This window comes from Gouania willdenowi, chromosome 13 (assembly GCF_900634775.1).
Source record: "Gouania willdenowi chromosome 13, fGouWil2.1, whole genome shotgun sequence".
NCBI classification, from domain to species: domain Eukaryota; kingdom Metazoa; phylum Chordata; class Actinopteri; order Blenniiformes; family Gobiesocidae; genus Gouania; species Gouania willdenowi.
In genome coordinates, this window is record NC_041056.1 from 7,867,748 (window position 1) to 7,893,060 (window position 25,313).

Below are 25,313 nucleotides of genomic sequence, written 5' to 3' on the forward strand. Positions count from 1 at the left end.
TGCATCTCCGTGCTAATACAGCTGTTTTCACTAACGCCTCTCATCTGTTCCCGTTGCCTTTTCTTAGATATTTATATGAGGGTCATTTCACATGCAAGGCAGATCCATTCCGTATCCTTTCGACCTTGCTCAGCTACCCATGTGGGAAGAAGATACTACCCACGGAGGCACTTTGTATTTCTCTCATTATGCACCAATCTTTATAGTCAAGCTGTGCTTAAGATATTAATAGTTCTTCTCAGTTGAAACTGTTCGTTCGTAATCTTGTAAATAAATAACATGCTTAAGCAGATTTGTGTGTCGAATGCTAGCAGGCAGATGAACTAAAAGCATAGAGGGCTGGAGGTTCTTAGGATCGCTGTTGCTTTTCAAAATAAGAATATATTCCTTGAGATTGGAGCATCATTTCTTCACTTTCATAGTTCAGAGACATGAAAACCAATTTCTACATCATCTACCTTAGTTTGTGCTTATAAATGATTTAAAAACTATGTAAGGAAACTACAATATTCAAGCAATAAGAATATTACAGAAAAAAATTGCAGAATAATTTAAAGGAAATGGCAAGTTCTTTCAACAATTTAATAACTACAAGCATTATATTGTGGAATTTCACTACATTTGTGTTATTGGAGGAGCTGAGAATTACACATGAATAATTTTGTCATTTACACAATCATTCATATTTTCCCTGTCATTTTTACTTTCACCTGCGGGCCAAATCTGATGCTCTATATGGCCAGATTTGGCCCACGGGCCTTGAGTTTGACACACGTGTCTAGTTTTCACTTGCATATCAGCTGAGAACATTTTATTTTTTTTTAATACATTGGTCAACACTTGTAAGACCATAAAAACAAAAACTAAATTGCATTGACATTTAGATTGACCTAAATAAAGAACAGCCGGTTTCCCCTTTTCATAAATGAAATTCTTGGTGAAACCATCTCTTACCGTCTTCAGGGTCCACGATCTCAACTGTAGACATGTTTGGGAATTCTAGAACTGCCATCACTGGCTCAGACAAGACGATCTGGAAATTCTCCGATACTTCGTATTCGCTGTCAGGAAGAATCCTGACCTTCCACGTGGCCGTAGTCTGACCAGGGTTAAACTGCACCTGTTTCTGAGACTTCCCACGGAAATCTTTGTCCTTCTCTGCAGAGCCGTCCTTTGTGCCGATACCTGGAAAAACAGAAAGATTCAGAGATAAAACAAGAAAACATAGTCATCAACATCCCCTGCCAGACTCTCACCCTTTTCCTAAATGTCCTAAATCTAAGAACTTAGATGTATACATAAGAAAATATTATCACATCAGAATATAACATTACTAACTATCTTAAACGGTTTCTAAGAAAAGCTGTTCCCTTAATACAGCGAACAGAGTAAGAACAAAACAGAGCAAGAAAAATAACTATATGGCCTGTATCCAGGACTCTTATTGTGAAAGGAAAGAAAGGTAAATTAGATGTTTGTGTGCAGTGTAGAAGGATAAAGACAGTAGAGAAGTGGTTTTCAAACTTTTTTGTATCACAAATTTCTGGCGACCCCAAAATTTTTTTTTTCCATCATTAGTTTTTGATCAAGTTTGTTGTATTGTGTAACAAATACAGAGTAGCCAGGATTAGTGTACGAAGTGATATTTTTAGACAATAATTTTATTTTTATTTATTTTCCTTCTTTTCTTTATACTGCATTTTATCTGAACAACATTTATATTTTAGAAATTGGAAGTATCGAATACAATTGTTTTAATTAAAAAAAATAATTAAGAAAAATTGGAAATTTATTTTTAAGACGATCCAGGTGACTATTTAGATTTCAGACGACCCCACATGGGGTCACGACCCCACGTATGAAAAACGCTGCAGTTGAACTACATTTAGATCTAAACATTGTCTCTGTATTTTATTTTTGACCCATTCTATGTAGTGATGAACCAAAATAAGGAATAAAATGGACATGACCCGCGGGTACTTGTAAAAATGATTAGTTCTAATGATTTACTGATTTTGGCGACAACTCAAAACTGCACAATGTATAATGTATTTTTCATAAGCAGAATGATAACTTAAAGTACCTGAACACAATAATCTTTCATCAGATGAAGACATAGTGACATAAATCAAATATAATTTACTCACAAACAGATGTAAAAGGTTGATATTGGCACTTGAAAGTCTGTTTTGATTTCCACTTTAAACACTCCGTTTGTTGACATGATCGGATAGGTTTGGTGCATTGCATTGTGGGATGTGGAGTCCCATAGACGGATCATTCTAAACCTGATTTCTTGTGTTTCCCCCCACAAAAACTCTGCAGAAGTGACATTCCAACACATGTCTGTTTTTTACATCGACTGGGATTAGCAGCAAAACAATGGAGAATGTTTATTCTGAGGTTTACATGGAAGTGGAGTGAGGCGATGCCAAACTAGAACAAAAATAGTGTCAAGTGAAGCACCGTCCTCCTTGTCTGGTGAAGAAACACAAGAAATCATTGAGTGATCTTTGATTTATGAATCTATGAGACCTACACTATGTCTTTGTCTTATTATTATACGATTGTCTCCAGCAGCTTTAAGTTTGTGATGTCAGGATTTACTCACAGATGTAGAAACATATTAATAATAAGATTATTGCAAGATCTTACCAAGTTCAATAAAGAAAAGAGTAAAACACTAAATTGTTGACATTGTATCGATTAAAGGAAACTTTAATAAATACAATTGATAGATAGATAATCACATTGTTTTACAACCCATTTTGCAAAAACATACAGTAGTTTATGTCAGCATTTTAATGGTTGGACAAAAAAATATGAAATAAATTACTCTTCATTTTGTGTTATTATTAGTGTTTTTCATAGTTTTTCAACCTTGGGGTCGTGACCCCATGTGGGGTGGCCTGAAATGTCTAGTAATGAAAAAGTAAAAGAAACTATTGATTAAAATCCTATATTTTTTTTAAATTATCTTTCAAAATAAAACACCACACACAATCTCCACCAACTGTATTCTATACAATCACTTTCTCAAATATGAATCTATTTAAAATAAAACGCGGTATTAAAATATCTGAGCTGGCGCATTTTCTAACTATGTGGACTAATCCTGGCTACTCTGTATTTGTAATTATAACACAGTATAACAAACATGATCAAAAACTAATTTTAGAGAAAAAAAGTCTCTGGGGCCAGAAATTAGTAAAATAAAAATGGTTGTTTTTGACATATTAATAATAATCAGCACTGGACAGACAGTAAATTAATATAAAAAACAAAAACATGCCACACTGATGTAGTTTCACCATCATTGCCATTGCTGTAGAAAAGCAGATATTAACGAGAAAATTAAGCACTGCAGTCGTACAAACTTAATCAAAACACTGTTTGTGGAAAACGGAGGGAAGCAGATTGAAAAATCACAGCAGGAATAAACACCAAATCTTCAATGGATCGAAAAATAAGAATTTTTTTTTTTTTTCCATTATATTCTTTGATGAAAATGAAAACAGACTTTAAGTACAGACGGAGGGAAAATGCCTGTGAACATATGTGCAGAGATAAAACAGTCAGACCCAATGGAGCTTGAAAAATCAGCCGTCTTCAAAGAGTCGCCATGAGAGGAAAAAGGGAGCGTAATTTGCCCTTCACTCTCCCTCCGTGCACATCTCCTCCAATGGCTGGGCCTGATCACAGCAGCTGCCCAGAAGCTTCACAGCGAGTGGCTCAGTGCAGCCTTTACACCAGCACCACCTGCACTGCGTGTGTGCACCGACCACCAAAAGCAAGGCAGCACCATCAAAGCAACATGTTCAGAGATCAGTCGCTATGTTTGGAAGCTACTGTAATGGCATTTTAATAGATCAGGACCAAAATCCACTTTATTACCACCAATAAATACTGAGATCTCTGTTAACCTTCCTATTAGCGTCAAATATTAACACATTTTAGGAATACAAAATGATTTTCAGATTGTTGACCAAGGTTTTGTGTCAGACACTTTGTTTATTTGTTGAATACATGAATAAACCTTGACCTGTTCTCTAGCGCCACCACCAGGCCAAACTTTTAGATTAGAATTCATGTATCTTAAATAGTTTTCATCCAAATCTTCTACTGTATATCAAGAATGTCAAACTCATTTTAGTTTGGGGCCAAATATGGACCAGTTTGAGTTTAAGTGGGCAACAGATTTTAGGTGGAGGAGAAAAAGAAAATTCAACATTAATTTTGCACTTTAAGTTTGCACTTTCACGCATAACTGACATACTGTATAAATGATAAAGTATGTGAGTATATCAGTCCCTGCAGGATCTGCACTTAAATTAATCTGATTTTGGAGAAATTTTGTGGAATATTTTGAGGAAAAATGACCAGATTTTGGAAACATTGAGTTCTTTCAACAATTTCAGATTAATAATGACTGCCGTCACATGATATAAGAACTGGAAAACTGAGCTCTACAAATATTGTGGATTTTAATAGATTTTTTGTATTTGGAGGGGCTGCGATATCTACAACTGAAATATTTGGTAATCTATGTTTAATTTTTTTTTTTTTTTTTTTTTTAATAATTTTTACTTTCTCAAGCGGGCCAAATTTGATGCTTTTAAGGGCCGGATTTTGGCCCCCCGCCCTTGACTTTGAGCCGTGTTCTATATGAACCCTATGACCTTTCCTGCAGCGCCACCATCAGCTCAAACTTTCAGGGGATTGGAAGGTCACACATGGGTCACACACAGACATTTTTTTTGATGCCATGTTTTTGCTCCTTTTAATGCATTTTTGCTACATCACTCCTATTTCTGCCACTTCTCCATCTAATTTCAGTGCCTCTTTTGCACAATTTTTCCGCTTTGAAGACATTTCTTTCACCTATAAACCCTTTCCACCACTTTTCCCACCTTATGTCACATGTGTTGACGCATTACTGTCACTTTTAACCTCTTTTCACCATATTTCATGCTTATTTTTTACCAATTTAACCACATTCACAATTTGTCATGCCCATTATTTGCCCATTTAAACTACTTGTGTAATTCTCCCATGATTTCTGCCACTTTTAAGCCAATATTGACACTTATTGATTTTTTTCACCCATGGGAAGTAGATTTTGGAAGATCTAATATTTATTTCTGTGATTTCAAAATAGCTTTGAACAGCTAAACAACAGTTTGTAGATTAAAAGCAAGTTCTAAAACCAATCATGAAGCATTCTGGGTGGCATAAATTAACCACTGTGGTTTCTGCTTCTGTATTTGATCATCTTTCTACAGGTAATGTTGCATCTGTTTCAGGAGAAATCCTGCTATGATGTGATTTGATTTGACCTCAGGTGTGAAAAACATTCATTTTTAGAAAAGACAAAACAGCTCTTGGTGGTAATAATGATGTTTTTTGTTTTTGTTTTTTTTAGCCAGAAAGAAAATCATTACGAATTAAATCCCTTCCTTGAAAGTGTCTCATGACACAGCTAAAAGATGCAGTAACATCAACATTTTAATAAGACGACCCAATCGCAGTTTTAAAATGTTTGATTAAACTTTGAATAAATATTTGAAACATTGACCGTTAAACACTCAAACTGATGAAAACGCACTCAGAAGGCAAATAGTGGCAAAGTAATCAGGACAAGAGGAAACAGCTGGATAATGAACTGTCTCTTTATCACACATTTACACACATGCACGCAGACATGCACACGCACGCACGCACACACTGTGGGAACAGCAGAGACGAAAAGACAAACTGGAACATAACATTTCCCTAAAACACTTTCATTCTACTCCCATTATCTTGATTTCCCAGTGTTTTTCAAATTGTAATAATTCAAAACTAGATTTTAACAATAAAACAATTTTGGGCAATTTTTCCAAGAAACAGAAATGTATATTAAATCTACTTTTAAGCTCATTTTATTTGTGTTCATAATTAATTGTGTTAATGAATTACTTCAAACTGAGTTGATTCCATTAGAATTGAAAGGTGAGAGATGAACCAGACAGTTTATCCAAATATAGGACCTGCTGTTAATGATTAGAGATTAAGTCACAATGAAAGAGTGTAAAGAGGTTTATTTATGTACAATCACATCTTTTAATATAACATTTATTAGTGAGCATACACCACCGTGCATGCTTCCTGCTCTTTTCATACTTTTTCAACCTTTAACTCGTTTTAAGTCGTTTTTTCTTCAGTTACCTCCTTATTTTGACTTGATTACCTTTTTTTTTTTTTTTTTTTTAAGCAACCTGGGATTAATAAAGGAATTCTGATTCTGATAAGCCTTTGCCTCTGACAGGCCTTACACTTATTGATCATCAATGTAATTGATGGTTTAATACCTGATTAATGAATTAGTTGTTAGTAGTATCCTACTTATGAAGGACAGCACATTGATTGATTTATTAAGCAGTAGATATATTTTACACTAAATAATACCAAAATAATAAATATTTCACAGATACATTTTGATGGAATGTTGATGTTAAAGTTTCATATTAAAATAAAAAAAAAAAAAAATCCACAACTACCAGTATTTGCACAATCTCGTTTACATTTTTTGTACGTACATATTTTTCCTCTGTCTTTTATATATTTGCACCTTATTGGCATCATTGTGGAGAGCAAAGTAAGGATTTCCGTGGAATCGTATTTTATTTTACATATTGCACTTTCCACCACTATCATTAATAATCAAGCTACAAATGTTTTGCGGATGACTTTATTTTGCGTACTAATGAACTTAGACTTGATATGATACATTTTTGTCTTTCTGTATTTTAGATCAACTTAGTAAAATAAACATATTTGAGCATATTTGGAAATATTACAACCAGTCAGGGATCTGGATTTGGTTCTAATCCCTCCAACTTCATTTGCATTATGTTTACTACTTTTGGCTTATTAGTACTACTAGGAAAAAATAAACAGACTAATAATACATTTTTGAGTGTACTAGTAATATAAGTAGGCATGAACGTAAATGTTGTTACTATAGTAAAGCTTTTTGGTGAACTGGTGCATAAACAATAAAGCAAAATCATACTAGTAGACTTAAATATATAACTGGTAAAATCTCAACAGATTCACCGATCCATACAGTGTATATATATATATATATATATATATATATATATATATATATATATATATATATATATATATATATATAAATGGATATATGTGTGGTTTAAGATGCTCCTTAAAGGTCAATGACATTGTTATATTAACTGAGAGATAATTAATCACTTTTACAGTTTTTAGGCCATGCATTCAACAATTTTACAGACACCAATAGAGGCAGTAGTGAGCTTTTTTGTATTGTTGTTTTTTTTTTCAAACCAAACCTATTTAAGCCGGTTTCGTTCTGGCCGATAAATTTCCTCATCCTGCAGTGAAAAGGGGCCACACTGGAGCTGCTGACTTAAGGTGACCTTTCATGCATGCACGCACACCCAATAGAATAGTCCAGCCCTATTGTACTTTGAAAAGGAACGCACTAGAATAACACAGAGAGGGAGGGGTCAAAGGTCAACACCTCGATGAGGGTCATTAATTGAGTGTGTGGGGGCAGCTTTGCAATTTGAGCTTTTTTATAGTGAGTTAGAGTCCGTTTTGTAAAGTTTAGGTTAAAAAAGATTCCATCCCATTCACTGGCGCCCTGACCTTGGGCAAGGCACTTTAATTGCATCATGTTAATGTGAACTAGGGCTGGGACTTTAACATGTTAATTGCAATTAATTAATTACAGAAAAATAACGTGCTAAAGAAAAAAAAAATCACTGTTAATGCCTTTTAAAAAAAAATCTGAATCTTTATTCATACTGCACATTAAGTTAGCACTCAGTGATGAAAATAATAAGCACAATTTAGTTGTTTAAGCTCATTTATTGTTTTAATAGATTCAACCATATACCAAAATCCATTTAAACTGAAAAACGTTGCTTCTCATGTCAAATATTATGTGATAAATCTCGATGAATCGAGATTAATTAATTACATAGTCCCTAATTAATTAGATACATTTTGTTATTCGAGTCCCACCATTAATGTGAACATGAATAAATAGTTGAGGACTATCCAAGGACTATTGTTGTAGCTGTGGCTACATGTTTAGCTTACCTGAATCAGTTTGACTCTGAGGTGAATGTGAATAAGTGTAAAGTGAGACATTTTGTAAAATAATGTGATAACGCAAACTGTAATGTATTTGTGTAATATTCTAATATAACAGCATCAGAGTAAAAGATCAGTCTAAATATTAAGGGTGTTAAAAAAAATAGTTTCAGCGACATATCGCGATTTCACCGTGTGATTATCGTAACAATCGAAAAAGTGTCCAAATCAATTTTTAAATTATGTTTTTTTTTTTAACAAAAAAAATTAACATTTAATGCGCTAACATGCATAGCACGTAAATGCCCAGTCACTAGGTGTCAGTGAACCACATCAGACTTTGTTAAACTACCTCACACCTCAATTCCATTTAGCTGGAAGTTGATTGCATTTTATTTTCATAAAACATACATTTTAAGAATTTCAGAACTTGACAGAATCAGAGTCTGTTGTAGAACCAAAAGTGAAAGTTTTGAAAAAATTTGACATTTTCATATACATACCACTTGTTTTTTTATATTGGTTCTTGAATTACATTTGGTTAAATTTACTTGTTCTCACAAGTTAAAAAAACAAGTTCGGATAAACTACGGCCGGGCCCGCGGAACGTCTCCGTGCCAAATAGCACGTGCCACGTTTTCGAGAATTTAATGAAATGACTCGGTTCCACCGAGTAAAAAAGGTCTCAGAGAGGCTCTTGACATCCGCTCATAAAATATCCATGTCAGATTACAGCCCGATTCAACGAGAATTAACGGAAAGTAGTCATTTGAAACATGGGGCCCCCTGGTGCCCCCGTGGCACATACGGAGTAATTGGCCCCATTCATATATTGGTATGTGTCAATGATTTGGTACCACCAACTGTCGCAATATTTGACTCACAAATAAATGAGAAAACGGCTTTAATGGATATTGCCGAAAAAAAGTGAGTGGGCCCCGCCCCCCCCAATCCCTTCGAATTGCGCGATATATCACACGACTATGTTCCCCAGCGTCAATGTGTACACATCCATAGACTGTATCTACCAAATTTCAGCCCGATCCGTTCATGAATAACAGAGGATTAGTGATTTTATCTCATGTACACAACAAGAAGAAGAAGAACAAAGTGAGTGGCGTTTTCATTCCGGTAACCTGGCCTAAAAATGAAATAAATTGTATTTCATACTATTTTGTACTATAAAGGCTAAATTTGTAATTAATGACATTGTGATATATCGCGACGTATATATCGTAGTGTTTAGTGTCGGGATATATTGCATTGTGACATGCAAATTGTGTGTTGTATCATATGATCAGATTCATGGCAATGCAAACCCCTAATAAATATATTTTAACACAAGAAAAGCATTAATTAAGATGTAGAAAATCATGTAAACACAAATGTTTCAGTTTCACATAATGCCATTATTACGACCATACTGCATATTTACTTACTAACAAATGAAGTCTCGCCCAGATAGCCACGACGCTTTAGCACCACCTCCAGGAACTTGACTTCTTCATCCACGGCGTAGAACTGTTTCTCTAAAGAAATCCAAGCCCAGTTCAGGCGAAACTGTTGGTTCTTTAATTTGTTTCCTCCTGCAAACAAAAGTCATAGAATTATTGCAATGATTCCCTGAAGCTTTTAAAACAACCGGCCTCACTGTGACTCGATACAGCAAACATGTTTCATTATTTCTAATGGAGATAAAAGCTGCTCGTTTCCAAATGGTGTTTTTTTCATCCTGGCTTTTTGAAGTTCTATTCAAAGACTGAAGCTGGAACACTAGAGGGCATGGCTGCTAGCATTTGACCATAAAGATTAAAAATGAAGCAGCCACACAGGCATCAAACACATGGAGGCACACGGATCCAGACACAAAAAAATGCAAAGGAATGCACGCATGGCACAAAAAATAAATGTCAGGCTATGATTCAGTCATTTTCAAAACACTGAAAAGCCTAAATAACTATATTTTGATTTCCAAAAAAGAAGACACTTAAGCCGACCTCAGCATACTGATTCCGAGGCGTTATACTGATTCCGAGGAGCTTTACTGGCTCTGGGGGGTTATACTGACTCCGAGGGGTTCAGCTAATGCATCCTCCCTTAGATTTTCTTTGGGAAATGCAGTTTGTCCAGCATGAATTGGTTTGCATTTACATTTGATTTACAGTAAGTCAAAGATTCAAAAGCAGCTAATTATGCTTAGTTTTTTCATGCAGAAGATACTGGTGATAAAATGTATTGTTTCATGAAAGAAATTCTTTGTAAACCCTTCATGACGAAAAAAAAAATCAAATAATGATAATGACGCCCGTGTGTCTTCAAAGCAACCATTGTACTATAAAATCTGATAAAGCGGACAGAGAGTGATACATGATACATTGAGGTCTACCACAGTCTCAGGTTCTCGCTCCCTGTGTGTTCCACCCCCACCCGCCACAACATTTAGATTAAAGCCAACAGTGACATACATGTCATGGTAAACACTACATGTGTGATGTGTGATCTCTAGGCGGTGGAAACCAGTCATAGATTTTAATCCATCACCACTTCTTGGAGTCTAAAAATATACTGGAAAGTCAAAGCCAAGGGGATACAACAACACCAACATATAGGGGCAGGGATTAATTAAAAGCCGGTTCCAACATAATTAGTACTTTGCATAATTTACCTACATTACTGTAAAACTAATATGTTTAGCTCGGGTAACAACATGGCAGTGAATAAGGAGTCGGTGCAACAAATAAATAGAGCGGCTCGACTCAATAGATTATTCCTTCTCTCATTATATGCAAAGAAATTAAGATAAATGTTAAAACATCTTGATAGAACCTTAGAAAAACAGTTTTATATGTTACATTTCATGCCACTCACAATCCGAGAAGGACGTGAGAAAACATGGAAACTCTTGATGAATCACTAAAGCTGTATCCATGGCCTTTAGGGACCAGAGGAGTGGAGGTGCATGTATCCAGAAAACTACTTCACTACGCTAGATTTCTTTCTAATTAAGATAAGCGTTGGCTGGAGAGTGTCCACTTCAAAGGGGGGCACCAATGAAAACACTACAGTTAATCTTCCCCTAAGTCGCACCGCACTGGAACACGATTTAGCTAACGTTATCTGTGTCTCCCACATTAGGGATTTAGCAGTGATATTCAGTTCAGAGCAGAATACTGAACCTGAATAAGATAATACGGATATATAAAAAACCATCTAAGTTAGGGTGACTATACGTACGGATTTTATAAATAGAAGAAAATGTTTCCCAGGGACCCTCACTCCGCTAATATTTGCTCTATCAGAGAAATTCCACCAGATTCTGAAAGCTACGGAGTTGTTTTTTACAGCCAATATCATGTGATTATGGTAATCTCACTCGCAAGTGACGTCAATACTAAGATACTGCTTTGTTTTGACGACATTGTCAAACACGCAGCAGAGAGAAGAGAAAGACTGAAAGAGACCAAATACTGGTGGAGTTAATAAAAAACTGACAGCATGAAAACCCTCCTGGATGATAAAACCTTCATGGATGCTTAGAGAAAGTTAGCCTATAGCAGTGGTTTCTTTGTTTTTTGTTTCGTGCACCGACTACCAAGTCAAATTCCTTGTACTGTCCTAAAAACTGTACTTGGCCATTAAAACATTTCTGATTCTGATTCCCAAACTGGGTTACTCCTAGGGGTACTTGAACGCCTCCCAGGAAGCACGCAGAAACATTTGTCGGTTTATTTTTTAACACAATAGATTTATTTTTTTTAAAATTTGTGGCACAGCTCTTTAAAATACACAAAAAGGTGAAGTTCAAATTCTAAAACGCGTAAAACATCAGAAAATGAATGAATAAAAAGACCTAAGTTCAAGGTTAATGTTGGACGAGACACAGGAAAGAGTTTAGACACAAATAAATAATGTATAACATGAGCTAAGGGGTACAAGGAGCAATAATGTTTAGGAAACACTGGCCTATAGGAAGTTAAGGTCATCGTTATTTATTGAAGTGTATATATTTAATGAAAATGTAATGTTCTGTAAGCCTTGAGGTATTTTTTTTGTTATAGTTTAAATATCTAGGAGGAGATGTTTCCCATTGTTTCAATAACTGAGAGATTTTAAAAAGGTTTGTATGAGATTTTTCAAGGACAGATTGTTATAATGCATAATAAAGATGATTTTATATTGTTTTCAAGTCTTTGTTATGAAGAGATAATTTATTTTTTAAACCTTATGGACAAAAACATCTACGGTACTATAGTGTATTTTGCCTTTACTTTGCCTCTTTGATATGCATCATGTTTTTAAAGGACCTTTTCTGTAGCTCCTCTGCATTAGGGCCACACTGACGCCATAACGTGCACCGTTCAAACCATTCAACCGTGATCGCCTTGTACATGAGCCGTCTAACGAAAGCTTTGTGAACCACATGTAGCTTCACAAGTTGTGTCTGCTCACACACTGTATGTGTGATGAGGGACAGAAGCCTTTTTAGAGAGGCCAAAGAATGCGAAAGGCAGCGCTGTGCCAACTAATGCCCCCCCACACCCCACACCCCACACCGTCTCCTCCCTGCATGCATGTAGCAGACAGTCCTTTTTTGGTAACCGTCCAGGACTGTGGGGCCACGGTGCCCCATGTACCCTCATCTGTTCATTCAGCCATGCAGACAGACAGGCGGCCCTTTGCCCACTGAACCATCTTCACTCGTTATAAAGGATAAACTGGGTCTGGCCAATGAATACAACGTTCACACACAATGCGTCTAAAAATACACAATGATCATATGCTTCAACTTGTTTGCTTTAGAAGCATCAAACCCACCATGAGGACATCAGCCGAGTGTGCAGAAGAACAAACAAAAGAGTACATTTAAGGCAGGGGTTCCCAATCTTGGGGTCGCAAGACACTGTGAGGGGGTCGCCAGATGCCTTTAAGAAACTAAGAACATTCTTTTAAACAATTTGAGCCCATTTTTGCTTTTTTTTTTTTTTTTAAACCATTTTTCTGCAACTCCACCAAACTTCCCATATTTAAACCTATTTTCATCATTTTTTCTTACCATATTTTGGCTATTTTTAATACATTTGTGTTACATTACTACCATTTCTGCCATTTCTCCGTCAAGTTTCAATGCCTTTTCTGCACATTTTTTCTAGACATTATCAGCACTTATAAACCCTTTCCACCACTTTTCCCACTTAATGTTGCATATGTTGACCAATTATTGTCACTTTTAACCACTTTTCACCATATTTCATGCTTATTTTTGCCAATTTAACCACATACACGATTTGTCATGCCCATTTTTGCTAGTTTAAACTAACTAGTCCAATACTGACACATTGAAGAATTACCACATTTTCTCTCTATTTTTGGCCACGCTAATTTTCAACCAATTTTTGTTTTTTTGGTCACTTTTAATCCTTTAATCCAAGGGTCTACATCTTTAAGATGACTATATACTATGGCATAAATAATAAACTTCCTGGATAACAGTGGATATTATTCAGATAAATAAATAAATGTGTTTATCACAGATTCATAGAACAATAGACCATCATTTTGCTGACTTCATGGATGGACCCCAAAAAACTCTTCCCTTTATTCCCCCTTATAGATGACCCTGTCTCCACATGACTGTTCTTCAATGGTCATGTCATGGGCTGAAAAGGTTGAGAACCACTGGATTTAAGTGACTGAGAAGTACACTATTAGTTTAAAAAAACTTTGGGAAAAGTCAAAATTTACATCTATAAGTACAGTGAACTTTAGATTAATCGGTTTCACTAACTTAAATGAACTTTTTCTTTTTTCCACTTCTTTCTTTCTAGCGGTTGGCAGATAAATTCTAGGGCTATAGCTGTCAATATAAGGAAGTGTCCTTGAGCAAGACCTAATCTGCTCCCTAGTTTGAAAAAAATCACACCCGTTTTTGGAATGTGGGGGAAAAATTCCAACAGAAGAAAAATATCCTAAGAAAAAAAAAAAGCACAAAAAAGTGCAAAAGTCTGTAACAGCCAACAAGTCTAGATCAAGATCAGGGTTTTTTTTATTTAAATTTTTCTATTAAAAACAGCACCAGTCTGATGTGAAACCTCCACATATTTGAAATATTTTGATTCAAATCTCAAAAGATGACCTTTGTGATAAGGGTTGTTACCTGGGTCCTTGAGCTCAGCGAAAACTCAAAAACTAACTCAGATTTCATAACAAAAGACTCATTTAGTGAGAAAAGTAGCTTGCAGCAAGATCACCAGGTTTCATCTGTGGAGTTTGCATTTTCTCCCTAACATTCAAGGGGTTACGTTCCACAGTCCAATAACACGTATACTAGATTCTTATGAGTCTCTAAAGGACTAGACAGTGGAAAGTGGCATGAACTGCTTTTTTCAGAAAATAGTAGGGTGGCCCTAAAAGCTCACAACACAACCCAAAGGAAAAAGAACTCCACAACACAAAATGCCCTGAGAGCTCACTACACAACATAGAATGAGGAACACAAAACCAAAACACACACAAATAGAAATACAAAACATTAAAGCTACAACACAAAAAGAAAGCGCAGCAACGGACGGACGGTTGTGTTGTGAGCTTTCGTTTTGCGTTGTGTTGTGGGGTCCTTCATATTGTGCTGTGTTATGATGTCATTCTGTTGTGTTGTGAGCTTTTAGGGCCACCGTAAAACAAGGCCTCTGATATTCTGTTTCGAAATCGTCCAAATTCCATTTCAGAGTTTACCTATTTCTGTGTTACACTTTTACGTTTCCTCTTCTTTCCCCGTTTAGATGACTTTACTATATTAAACATCCTGAAATCATAACGAACTTGCTGAATCGTCAACTACTGTTATTAATTTGCCATTTTATAGGCTTCAGATGATTTACAAAAAAAAGACGTTAGGCGGAAATCAGGCAAGATTACTTTGTAAGCGTGAGGTTAGCCACACTGTTAGACCCTCAGACACTCGTTTAACCCAGGTAAAATGATAACCACTTTTATTAATACCCCATCAGCTAAATCTGTCTTTCTACACCAGAGTCTTTTTAGATTTGAATGCATTCATAGGAATCTCAACTGCTTGTTCAACACATTCAGATGAAGCTCTACATTCATTTTCAATGACAGGATAACATGGTCACTAGACAAACTGCTACACTTAGCGCAACATTTTCAATGGGGTTATGGTTGGAATTGGATTTATTGGTTTGTTTTTCACACTTTCTAGTCATTCAGTCACACGTTTATAAATGGCACGTAAATAGTGGTGATATTGTCCCAAAACATGAATGTGAGGCAGTTCTGTGTCATGTTGGGGCCAGATTTTAAATAAAAGAGGAAAAAACACAAGATTGGTTTTTCCATTTTACATGATAACAGAAAATCAGAGGCCCAGGGTGAATAATAGAAAAACAAAAAGCAAATAAAAGGATTATTTCTATTCATGAGAGAAACATAATCTACAATCACGCCTTTTATTAACCTCGTTCATAGCACACTAGGCCAGACTAGTCCACTTTTCACCTCTCTAATTAGTAGGAAAGAATATAATAATCCTGTTGAAGGGGAACGAGCATATGGCTGAGAAGCAGAGACAGAAAGAAGGAGAGAGAGATAATCACGCTAAGCCTTGTATCTGCAGTAACGAGTGAGTTGGCCATAGTCTGAAAGATTTACAGAAGCTATGATTTCACAGGCTCTAAAATCTTTTTTTTTTTCTCAACGTTCATTCTTTCAGCGAACTTGATCTTCCATAAATTTTTCCACTCGTCTCGGTCTGGTTTTGGTGCTGTAAACCTCTGTGTCCGTTCTGACACTGTGGTCACTGCTAGGTGACAATAATGGAGACTGGGATAAAAGGCCGGGGGTACTTCTGAACAAAGTGCTGGGTCAGACAGCCATGCAAGGCTTAAGGCACTGCTTTGCTCTCAGCGGGGAAAGTTCTCTGAGATGAAAAGCTGCAGCACAGCTATAGACGTGATTAAAGTCTCAGTGTTCCTTCCAAATTTGGAAAAGCACGGAAAGCAGAATTACTTTGCACACGTGTGAATACATCATGAATAAATTGGCCAAAGCTGTTTGGGAAAAAAAAGGTTTCTGTGGTCAATTACATGTTTCAGTTACGATTACGTTTTCAATTACAACTCAATTACGATTACAGTGACTGACATTTTTAATTTTACATTACAATTAAATTACAACTATCTTTTATCCTCAGGATGTCAATTACAATTACGTTCTCAAGTCCCAAATCAGCTGTAAAATACACTAATAACACATATCTATCTTATTTCTTTCCTATCTATTGGTTACATTGTTAGGCTTCCTAATCAATGAAAATATAGGTTTTAATATTTCTGGTGTAAACATTTAAGCCTGTTTTTTTGTCAGCATACTCCTTGATTTTTTTAAATTTTTTTTTATGGTATAATGTAGGAAAGCTTGATATGAAACATATTTTAATAATGAACTACATATGTGTAGAACTGCACATAGAACTGTAACATGGTTTGCCAGCTTTGCATTAAATTATAATTGACATTTTTCTAGAATTGTCATGGCAATTACAATGTCAATTGTCTAACCTCAAGTACAATTGAATTACGATTACGACAGCAACGGATTTTTCAAATTACAATGACGTCATAGTTGTAATTAATTGTTAATTACGCGATTACAATTATAATTGACCCCAACCCTTGCTGTGATGCATCTCTTGACTGGATGCTAGATGTGTGATGTAACACTTTAGTTTTACACACAATATTTTTTGTCATGTTCATAGCCAAATAAAATCTTCCGGAGATATTTTTTTTAATTTAAATGAATCAATGAAAAATAAAACACTTAACACGTCATATAGAAATTCCTACATTCCAACGCTATTCACAATTTAGTTCACAATTTAGAAATACAAGATAAAAACTGAATAAAATCCAAATTCTGGTCAGTAGAAAAATGCCTACAATAAAACCCATTTTAACCTTGGAACAACTTTCAGTTTCTTCTTCACTTGCTGCAGTAACTGCAGTGATTTTCTTCTAGGGTCAAAAACTATAGGCGCCCCCCATTGCAGTGTGGAAAGACAAAGAGGAATTCCCACAGCTCCTATTTCAGATGTGACTCCTTTATCCTCAGTCCAGGAGAGAAATGTGACTGAGGAAATACTGTGCAGTTGTAATTGTGGGGTAAGGTCCCTCCCGTCCTGGGAAAGGGCTTTGTGCTCCAGTCCAGTGTCCTCACACACCACCACCACAAACGACTTCACACAAAAACTTCAAAAAAAAAAAAAACGCTTAAGGGGAATGAACCAGATTTTCTTTTTTACATCTACAATACAGCTGGACAAAGGGGTGTTCAAAATCTATTTAAATAACACATAAAACAATGTTAGCCTATGCTAAAAATGAACTTACAAAACTTTATTACACATCCCCCCAAAACCTTCAGGCATGAAAAGTGGCTTTAGCCATGACAAGCACATGGTTGTAGCAGGATTTGGTCTTTCAAGGGCACGGAATGTTTGACGGAGCACATTTGCTGTGACACAAAATAGTTTTTCCTTTTTAGATTTCATTACAGCTATGAACAAGCATGTTTAAAGAATAACTGCACCCCAGAACTGGTTTTTCCTCCTGAAAACACATTTATTTGGGTATGAAGTAGTGTTGTTGATTGTTTTCAAACTCTTGACATTTTAGTCAAAGTATTTAATTTCAGCTTATTTTGTTGTAAAAATGTAAGTGTGACTGCCCTCTATGGGTTAAAACCAGGCTATTACATTCAAGCTATGCTATTGGCTGAGATGGAGTTCCCGTCCCTCCTATAAAAGAGAGAGAATTATGAATTCAGGCATAGGCCGCGTTCGAAATCGCATACTAATGTACTACTCATACTGTACAAAATTAGTATATAGTGCGTTCACATTAGATGGTATGAAAAGATTAAGTATGCGAGAATTATATGCATGGTGGGCACACTACTCATACTGAACTCTCCCATGATGCATTGCGAGCGGAATGTAAAATCGTCCTGGGAAAGGTGTCATGTACTGAGTTCACATCGTACTCAGATTGTATATGTGCATATCTGTGCATGCACGCATATACCGGAAAATGTATTTTTGCTAAAAAAAAAAATAATTCATTTTTGTTTATATTTGTTTTCAAAGGGAATGGACACGTTTTATTTGTTTACTTGGATTAGGTTAGAGTTGTAATCTCAGTAAGGAGCTAAACTCAGTATGTGATACCGGCTTCAAGCTAAAAATCAAGCTTCGCCTTTTAAAACAAAAGCATCTCTTCTCGTCTGCCATTAGTTTTTTTTTTTTACGTTTTTGTAAATATGGCTGTTGTTTTGAAGTTAACCAGAAGTTTCATCAGTAGCACAATGGTGGGCAATATAGAATCTGCGGAATGTCGGCATTAAATGTGTATACGACAGTTTTATGGATCACCACATGTTAATATTCTACTTAGTCACTTTCTCGCTTAAAATGCTTTCAAAGTTGGAGAATAAACAGTTATTTAGCCTCAGTGTGCTTCAGGTTTGATGTTGTTCAAAATGCATCTTGGGAAACTTGGAAGTAAACTTCAGTGGGAACAGTCATCATCCTAGTCCACCTAACCATACTTCTAGTATGTAGTAGGCCGTACTATACACTACAAACTCAATGAGTATATACTGAGTGTGCCATTTTGAACACAGCCATAGCTAGTATTGAGAAGCTAGTCAGCTTAGCATATATTGTTCTTTGGATATTTTATAGTGTGACTGCTCCAACATAGACACACATTATCAAAAATCTCAGGGTTTAGCTACTCTTTAAGGATGCCCAAATGTCTACTTTCATGTCCATTTTAATAATTACTTTCCTGGACTTCCAAATAAGTTTTTCTAAATCCATAGAACTGTCCAGCGTGTAGTACAATCTAGGCTTTTTATTCAGCGTCCAGTCATTGTGCCAGTTGTAAAGTTAACCAAAGGTCACAAACAGAGGAAGAAGATGTGCGTTAAAGCACCACTGCTTCCCCATGTTTACCAAATGTTGATGCGAAAGTGTGTTTTTTCATAGAAGTGGTAGAAAACAAATCCTCATCCTGGCCGAGACCAACGTGGGGCGGAGTCAGTTGTGTGCTAAACTTGTACATTATTTTTTTGTGTCAAATAAAAGATACATGGTCACTAAAATTGCATTTTGAGGCTACTACTTGACTATATTTATTATCTGAGAAGATAATTTGTAATTTGGTTTGTAATACAGAAGATTCTTCATGTTTGCATTGATTTATTGAGTTGTTTCATAAACCTCAAGTTTTTGTTACGTTTGAATTTCTATGAAGCAATATTTCTAATTGTTTCAATCATTGAGAGATTTATAGGTGATTCTTAGATCGGTCAGGGACAGATTATTGTATGCAAACTAAAGGTGGTTGATGTTGTTATTTGATCTTAGAAAGAGAGAGTTTTCAAATTCAAACCTGACAGAGAATAGCTACGTACTTAGCTACTACATACAGTATTCATTGCAAGGTATCTTTTAATGAATGTCAAGTACTTTTTGAGTATGCTGAGGTCAGGCCAAGTGTTGTCTCTAGTGGAAGTCAAATTAATGTCTTATCAGTTTGTGACTAATAATAATCGAGAACATTTGTGGTCTTTGTGTCCTCCGTTCATTTGCCGTTATTGAATTTTTCTGTTGTCTTGGTTTTTGAAAGAATAAATGTTGCTGCAAAAGGTTTTTCTTTATTTAAATTGTGTAGGTGAGGTCTCACAAAGTACACAAAGTACTCCTTTGATTGCCCCATTGTCTATCAATGTGGATGCAGCCTCGAGTGTCTTAATTACCATTCGCCCACATTGGTTAGAGAGAGAAAGCCTGAGCTCACAATGGTAAGAGAAAAAACAACAGCCTCCACATTTAAAGGTCAGAGTGGATTTAAAATGACAGGTTTCTCCCTCATTACTAATCTATTATGTAAAGTAATGCTCGGACTAAGCCGCAGGGTACGAGCAGAAGTTTGGAACAGAAGTTTAAAGAAGTTTTAAGATTTTTAAGAATTGAAGAGGGTGGAGTCAGGTTATGGCGTGTTTCCACTGGTGGTATCAGCTCAACTCACATTCGTTACTGTTTTTGCAGAGCGTTTCTATTGAGCAACAATCTGGTGTTGGACGGATGGGACATAATTGTAAATGAACGAATCAGTTCAAAGTGGAAGCACCTGATACCAATCACATAATACATTAACAGTATAACACAGGATTGGCTACTAAAGCTGTTTGTCTATGAAATATTGGACCCCTCTGTTTAGTACTGAGAGGTCATACAGTACCTGAGGCCAGCGTGCCGAACAGTACATTTTTGTGTGGCTTTTTACGTTTGTTTCTTTTACTTTTTCTGAATTTAAAGCCACACCGCAAACTTTTTGACCTAAAGAGTTGACGCATATGAGTTATTTTAAATGATTCCTCAGGTCAATATACAGCGCTTAACAGTGTCAACGCTCCAAGCGGGGCTGCCCTCTTGAAATATCCGCCCATGTAAGTTTGGCGAAGACGGATCATCGTTGGCCAGGTCATGTGACCTGAAGAATGCCTGGAGAACTTTTCACTTTACGGCAATCAAGTGACCACAGGCTCTGATAAACTCATGGATCTAAGGCTTTTGCTACTATTTTTGACTAAGTGGTGCTTTGTGTGTGTGTGTGTGTGTGTGTGTGTGGTGACAGAGGGGAGAGAGGTCTGATCACTTATTTTCCTTCTTCTCCGGACTGTATGTTTACAGCACTTATCATAGACGGCTCCGCTTTTACCTCTTAAATTTTCAACTTACGGAGTTACTAAAGGATGCGTTCCCTCAGAATGTAGGCTTATTCAAGAATTTAACCTCTTTAATTTTGCCCCGATAAATTGAGGAAGTGTAGTACATCCTTCAGCTGCAGCCGTCCACACTGTACACTGTAGCAGGAGGGAGCAGGGAGGGGGCTGCTGCCGCGGCTCTACAGACAATGAAGGATGGGAGAGTTGTCGCATTAAGTTGCTTAAAAAGTTCACATTTTTCAACTTTCAACAAATCATGCAAGTCACGTCGCTTGAGGGGGGATAACTTGACATTGCATCATTTGCATTGATTTGAATGTAATCTAATCAGTTCAGTCACTTCAGTTGCATTCGGTGTGAACGCACCTTCAGGCATTTCGCGCAAGCGACAGATTCCTACTTACATAAAACTAACTTTACTTTTCTTTAATTGTGAGTCGAGGATCTTTCTTCAACCGACAGGTCAACTACTGCCTGTTGATTTTCGCGACAGTGCTGCAGCGCTTGTGGCCACTAGGGGCGCTTGATGTGAAAGTTACAGTGTTTTTCACGCAAGTCTTTGCGCATCAATCCCCAGGACTGCCTCTGCCATAGTCGATTCATCGCGATTTTGTAACTGACGATTATGTATATATATTGTAAGACAGTGCACAGTGGCGCAATGGTTAGCACGTCTGCCTCACAGCAAGAAGGTCCTGAGTTCAAGCCCTGCAGTGGACACTTGAACACCCTTCTGCATGTTCTCCCCCGTGCTAACTCCAGCTTCCTTCCACAATCCAAAAACATGACTGATACGTTGGAGTCTCTAAATTGCCCGTAGGAATCAATGTGAGTGGTTGTTTGTTGCGCTACAATGGACTGGCGTCCTGTCCAGGGTGTACCCCCTGCCTAACGCCCATTGAGAACTGGAGATAGGCACCAGCAGACCCTGAAAAAAGCAGCAAGTGGGTCAGAAAATGGATGGATGAATGGTTCCTTCTAATTTGTACATTTCTTTTACACTATACAATATTGAAGGTGTTGTGAGGTGTTGCCTATAAGAGAAGTCAAATAATTTAGCAGCTGACTGATAAACAGTTAAACAGAAGATCAATAATCATTCAGCATCAATCAAAAATGAAATTGATTATCATTAATAATCAAAAATTGGTTTGTTTCAAACTGAATCTCTCCCTTGTAACTAGTGCTGGGACTTTATCGAGTTAATTGCAAGTCGTTCCAGAAAAATAACGCACTAAAATAAAATGACGTGTTATGTATATTTCATGCCACAGATATTCTAACTATTTTGCACTGTTCATTTTCCACTTCTCTGGAATGTTCTGTACCAAGTGCTGTTTTTTATTTTAATACACAAAAACACATTTGTTTTAGAAAGTTTACCAAATAATCCAGAAAAGCATTAATTTAGTTAACTTAAATTAAAGTTTGTGCCTTGTGAATAATGCAATCATAATATTCTTTACTCATATTGCACATTAGCAATATGAGTAAATCTTAAACGGTTTCTGAGAAAAGCTGTTCCCTTTAACACGGACGGACGTAGTTCAAACCTTTATCCCCCTTCCACACTTTGTAATAATAATAAAATGATAATAAACATCAGATTAACATCCATCCAACATGATCCGACTGGGCCTGTCCATCACTATTTAACAGTGATATATATACATACAGACTGTGTCTATCCCACACCCAGATGTATCCCAGCTATAAAATGTAGCTGGTGGTTGACAAGAAAAGAACAAACACAGTGAAAGAGCCTTGGGATGCAAGAGGAAGTGTAACAATGTGAGAAAAATCAAAAGCTTCATAAGGATGCTGGATGACAAGAAACAAGAAAAAAAAAAGGTAGGGGGGAGAGAGGAGGTCATGCTTTTTCTTGACCCTTCAATGTGCAGTGTTTGCTCTCTTGTCAAAGCGAATAATGGTGGTCTGTTTGCTGAAAGCAGCAGTGTGAGGCCATAGAATATAAAGCCCCATCCCCGATCCTCAGATGCATGTGCTCCATACTAATCGAGCTGAGGGTTTGTCATGTCTGTTCTCTGGGGGTGGGCTCACACTGGGTTTCACTTACTAACAACACGCTTTAGCCGTGTTTCACAGTTGTTACACACAAATCCTCACGTGTACAAAGGCTTTGCCCGAGAAAGAAAGTGACGTCTAAAAAAGCTTAAACAGTCAGTTCACAGGAAGGTGTTAATGAACTCTTAATTCATGACTGGTGAAAGGAGCCAGTATGCCTTATATTCTGATAAGCACTGGTATGCTATTTGCTTTGCATAAATTTAACAGATGGACAGGATTTTATGCCAAATGTTTCTGGTATTAGTATTTACTTTATTTGTTTTTTTCATTTTTTAATTTTCATTGCAAAACTATGGAAGCGTTATTTCTTTATTCCTCTCAAAAAGAAAGAAATGCATCTGTTGTTTCAAATGCCCTCTAAGCTCAGAAAAAATAGAATAGAAAAACAAAGAAAGAAATTAGCACGAAAAACAAAAAAGTGTCCAAAAAACATGAAAAATGCAATACGCTCACGTAAAAGACAAAAAAAAAAAAAAAAAAAATATATATATATATATATATATATATATTACAGTCATATATACATAAAAACCAAAACAAAACAAAAATAATAAGTAAATTAATATTTACTTATTAAACTGAACTCTTCTAAAATGGTCAAGTATAAATGGTTAAGATCAAACAATGATATCATAGTAGATCACAAAAACAAAAACGGTCACATGCAGAACTGAATAGTGAAAATATGTTCATGGCTTTACTGATAAAAATGATACTAGTTCCACTAAGGCTTAAAGCACATACTGTATGTCAAACTCAAGGCCCGAGGGCCAAGTTTGGCCCACCTGAGCATCTAGTCGGGCCCATAAGAAAATTTAGTTTAAAGTAAAAAATACAAAAAAAACTTTTTGTAAACTACCATAAATTGTAGATCAGATATGATCAGTGTTGGGAACGTTACTTTAAAAAAGTAATTAGTTATAGTTACTCACTACTTGTTCCAAAAAGTAACTGCGTTAGTAACTAAATTACTTTATAATAAAAGTAACTCATTACCAAGGAAAGTAACTATTTTCGTTAATGTTAAAAAAAAAAAAAAAAAGTTGAAGAATTCTGGCAAATTTAAAGAAAATTAGTTGCAAAGTCAAAGAATTTTGACCAATTGCTTAACATTCAGGATTTTGTTTGAATTTATGCTTTTTCCTTCACAAAAACACATTTTTTTTGGTCTGGCCCATTTTATTTCAAACTGGGTCATTTTGAACTATAATGAGTTTGACACACCTGGCTTAAGACGAAGTTTGCATGTTTAGATGCTTTTAAGAAAGCTTGTTTAATAAAAGCACATTTAACATAAGATTCACAGATTGTCTCAACGTTTGAGGAAAATTAGAAACAACGCACCGTTAAAAGAGCCGTTTGTTTTGTTGAATAAATGATCAACGCTTTTTAAAATCCATGTTTTTGTTTCTTTAAGGCAGCTGACTCAGAATCACCAAGTGTCTGCTGCTCTCTGTTCACCCGTTCCCCATAAATCATTCTGGACTTCATAAAGATAAAGATTAAATTAACACTATTTCTTCAATTACTCGTGAATTAAGAAGTTGAAAGCTAACCATGCTATCAGATGGGTCATTTGTCTAGACCTACACCCTCTTGGCCTTTTCCTCTTTCACCCAGCTCCTTTTCTCGCTAATATGTAACTCCTCACCGCAAGTCCATGTTCTGGAAAACCAAGATAAGCCCCGTGCATGGTCGAGTTAGTTTGAGCCAGCAACAAGGCATTAGTCAGGGGGGAGGGTTCGTCTGAACTGTGGATTTCACAGCAAACACAAGACGTGTGGTTGTGCTTTTTATTCATGTTAGCAAAGAAACTAACAAAAGAGCATTATCACAGCTCTAAGAAACATGCAACGTGTGCTAATGGCAAATTAAAGAATAGCTAATGAGCCATAGCAGTAGGTTTACTGACAGCCGGTTTGAAAAAAAGCTACATTTATCATTAACATGGCACCTGGCAGAATGTAGAATACACTAAGAAACTGTTTACCATTTGTCTTTAAAGTGAATTTATAACAGTGGAAAAAGGGCACTTAAGGGTTTCTAATGGAAGAGATAAATAGAATCTAAAGAAGGGCTTCATCGAACAACTATCCTAATAGTCAACTGATTAGGGAAGATTTTAAAATTGATCTTTCGTATTAACCTGGCAAGAGCCAAATTGATGCGTAGCCCCTCCCTCTAACTCAAGTTCTCCACATCGATCTGGGTCTGTGTCTGGTGAATCCTTTCAGAACCAGGGAGGGACATGAACAGAATGCTTGAAGCTGATTGGGTGAAGCGCCTGTTCA

The 25,313-nt window shown here is 36.3% G+C and overlaps 1 protein-coding gene across 1 annotated transcript in view; it reads right to left on the reverse strand.

The window, feature by feature from the left end:
- Positions 1-25,313, reverse strand: part of frem2b (FRAS1 related extracellular matrix 2b) — a 102,362-nt gene that overhangs the window by 38,973 nt on the left and 38,076 nt on the right. The window contains exons 3-4 of the mRNA XM_028465645.1: positions 9,564-9,710; positions 955-1,185 (exon numbers count right to left, since the gene is read on the reverse strand). Coding sequence (XP_028321446.1) covers positions 955-1,185; positions 9,564-9,710 — 378 coding nt within the window. The remainder of the gene's footprint in view (positions 1-954; positions 1,186-9,563; positions 9,711-25,313) is intronic.